Source organism: Impatiens glandulifera, chromosome 5 (genome assembly GCF_907164915.1).
Source record: "Impatiens glandulifera chromosome 5, dImpGla2.1, whole genome shotgun sequence".
Taxonomy (NCBI): Eukaryota; Viridiplantae; Streptophyta; class Magnoliopsida; order Ericales; family Balsaminaceae; genus Impatiens; species Impatiens glandulifera.
The window spans coordinates 2,495,122-2,498,704 of record NC_061866.1 but is presented as its reverse complement, the minus strand read 5'-3'; the positions used below and the strand labels follow the sequence as shown (position 1 = coordinate 2,498,704).

At 31.0% G+C, this 3,583-nt stretch overlaps 1 protein-coding gene across 1 annotated transcript; it reads left to right on the top strand.

Moving 5' to 3' along the window:
• The first annotated feature begins 2,154 nt into the window (after positions 1 to 2,154).
• On the top strand, positions 2,155 to 3,583 carry LOC124939916 (uncharacterized protein At3g28850). Its single transcript, XM_047480379.1, has one exon. The coding sequence runs from the start codon at positions 2,303 to 2,305 to the stop codon at positions 3,425 to 3,427; it is 1,125 nt and encodes a 374-aa protein (XP_047336335.1). The 5' UTR covers positions 2,155 to 2,302; the 3' UTR covers positions 3,428 to 3,583.

Here is a 3,583-nt window from a genome sequence, read left to right as displayed (position 1 = left end):
AATAATATAAAAAACCGTGAAAAAAATATTACGGTAAAATTTTTATGGGCGGGTCAACCCACAATCCGACCCAAGTATCCATTTACTCTCATATATATCCAAATTAACCACAACTCTCGACCCGGCAATCCGGACACTTTAAAAATTAAGCATCATTATATATATATATATATATTTGTTATAATTAATGTCGGCCTACTTAGAAAATACTAATATATATATATATATATATATATATATATATATATATATATATATTATTATTATTTTTAGAACCAGCAAACAAACAAACTCTTAAAAAAAAAGGGATCTTCAAAATTGGAAAGAAAAAAAATATCAAGTAATCAACGGAAAGAGAGGGATTCGAACCCTCGGTAAATTAGAAAATACTTAAATGTGTCGCCAAAGAGACAGAGAACTTACACATTCTTCTTCACTCATCTTATGAAATTGAATAAAGTAAAATTTCTCGAGAAGTGTGGTGGTTTGGGAATTCGAGATCTGATTCGTTTTAAAAATGCAATGATATCTACTTAGTGTTACAAGATGTTCACCGAAAGAGAATATGTGAATTTTCACTTAATGGTCAAATCGTCTAATTGGTTGCTCCGTTTGGGGAGTATTTTGAGGCTTTGTAAGGTTTTTGAGATTAATTTTTATTTGTGATTGGGGAATACGATTTAGTTAGATTATAAGAGGATAATTGGACAATGAAGCTAAGTCAAACCAATGTTTTTCTTACCCTTATTTGAAAATTAAATTGCTTCAATTGAAGAAATGTTTAACCATGCTAGCTATGCATGATTTCATTAGTAATATCATATTTATCATGGTCTCACTATATCCATGATAGTGAATCTCACTCATGCCAATTTTACTATGAACGGAATGAGAATCAAAAGAGTGAACCATGAACAAGCTTAGATGGAAGTATAATAACTTTATTTATTTATTTATCTATATAATAATATCGTGAGACAATGTTGACTAATCTATTTCTTTTTAGAGAAACCTCAGATTAGTTAACTTTTTTACTCTTATTTATCTTTAGTTTTTGTTTCTGGTTATTTTCAAATAAATCTTAATTTATACAACTAAATTTGCACACAAAAAGTTGATATTTAATATTGTTAATTCTTATAATAATATAAAGTAATATTAACTTTTTTATAATAATAACTATTCTTCTTATTATATTGAATAAAGTTATTACCATTTCTAGAATGGTATTTATTAAAAAAAGATTAATTGTATGTAACTATTACCATTTCTACAATATTATAATTGTATTTCTTAATATTACAATAGCGCGTATTATATTATTGAAAAAGGAAATTAAAATATTAATAAATTACCTATACCATAATTTCATATTTTAATAGAAAGGTAAAAAGTAATCTACTATCATATAAATGATTAAATTTAGAATTTATAGTTTTTATATTTCAATCAAATAATAAAAATTTATATAACTTATACTTCTTAATAACAAATTTTATTTTATTATTTTTTTTGAAAAAGTCAACTTTTATTAAAAAAAAGAGCAAACATGCATTCAAACAACCTTACAAAAATAAAATAAAAAAAGAAAAAAGAAAGAAAAAAAATCAACGTAAGACTTTTAAATACCAATAAGATCAAAAAAAATCATCCCATACTCACTCTTTTTAAGATTGAGACGAACACGTGTAACATAAAACACTCTTAACTTTTAATAACTCTCAACCAAATATCAACCATTTATATAAATTATTCTTCTAACTCATACTTTAACTATAATATTTTGTTATTATAAAAAAGAAAAAGAAAAAAAGGTTCTTTATCAATGAGATTTTAATATTAAAAGTATTTAAAAAAGTAAAAATGCTCAATATTAGTATTTATGAAAAATTTATATCCATATCCCACATTATTAATACAAATTTTCAAAAGAGAAAAATGAAAGAGACGTAATATAATACTAAGTAAAATGTGAAGTACTTAAATTACAAAAGAACAAAACAATAGGGAGTAAATTGTAAAGCCAGATCATCTGAAATTTCCAAAATTACCCCCAGATATGTCTATTTTCGAAAATCTGACCGTTGGGCCCGTTGTGAGAGAAAATAACGGACAAAAATAAATTGATAATAATAATAAAGAAGGTAACGGATAGGGGAATAATTTTAAGGCAAATAGAAACCCTCCTTCTTCTTCCCCATTCCAACAAACTGGAATTCCGACACACACTCTCTCTCTCTCTCTCTCCTTGAAATTGACAGCTACCAGAAAAGAAAGAAACTTCAGATAGATAGAGAGAGAAATGGGCTGCGTTTCATCGAAGCTCATTAAGAAAGAACTGAGAGAAGAAACCATTCTCGCCAATGCCAGACCCGATTGTCCTAACCATGTTGTCTCCCTCACTTCCAGCACTTATGGGGTTCTCAAAATCGACAATGAACAAGAACGATCTGCAAAAGAAATAGCCGTTGATGTGGAACAACAGAAAAACCGATCACCTCCAAGGGAGGAAGAAGAAGAAGAAGAAGAGGAGGAGCTGGAAGAAATCAATAGCTGGGAACTAATGGGAGATCTAGAAGAGGAGTCTCCATTGACGGTTCAATCGAAGAAAAGTCCAAAGTTCCTTCGTAAGCCATTACCTGAATTAGATGCGAAAACCCCTCTGAAGTTCTTCAATCAATTACCCTCCCCGAAAAAGGTAATCAAATCAGCAGGAAAAGAAAACAGAGGTGGAACATCAACAGGTTTTGGATTTAGTCCTAAACGAGTTCTTAAAGCTAGCAACTTTCCTGGTAGCTGTCCAAACCCATCTCCAAAATTAAGGTTTTTATCTAAGGGATCACCAGATTCAGGCAAAGTTCAGTCTCGTAGAAAGAGTTTAGGTCCATTGTTCGAACCAGAGCAGATCAAGAAGATGGTTTCCGTTACACAGAGTTCCAAAGTTCTTGATCTGTTCGAGAACAAATGTCCTCCTGGTGGGGAAAACTCTGTAGTGATTTACACAACAACTTTGAGGGGAATAAGAAAGACTTTCGAGGACTGCAATGTTGTTAGATCGATCATTGATTCTCACCATATTGAGATGTTCGAACGAGATGTCTCGATGCATTCTGTGTTTAAGGAAGAACTTAGAGAACTGATGGGTGCTACTAAAAGGATGAGAATTCCATCTGTATTTGTTAGAGGAAGGATGATTGGAGGAGCTGAAGAGATGGTGAAAATGGAGGAAGAATGCAAATTGGGTATTCTGTTCGCCGGAATCCCAAAGGCTGCCGCCGCTTGTAAAGGATGCGCCGGAGTTCGGTTTGTGATGTGTAAGGAATGTAGTGGAAGCTGTAAGGTGATGGATAAGGATGGGAAGAAGAAGGTCAAATGTGGAGATTGTAATGAGAATGGATTGATTCAGTGTCCTGTTTGTTGTTGCTAATTTTAAGGTTTTATTGTTGTTAAGAAGAAGATTTGGAAGTTTTTTCTTCTTCTTCTATATATTCTCTGTCTTGGAGATGAAAAAACTAGGGAATTCTTCTCTCTTCTTCATCTTTGTGTTTTATTTCATTTTATTGAATGAATTGCTTTATTCCTT

Excerpts from the sequence above, each read along its gene's own strand:
- LOC124939916 (XM_047480379.1), top strand. The coding sequence starts at position 2,303 with ATGGGCTGCGTTTCATCGAAGCTCATTAAGAAAGAACTGAGAGAAGAA.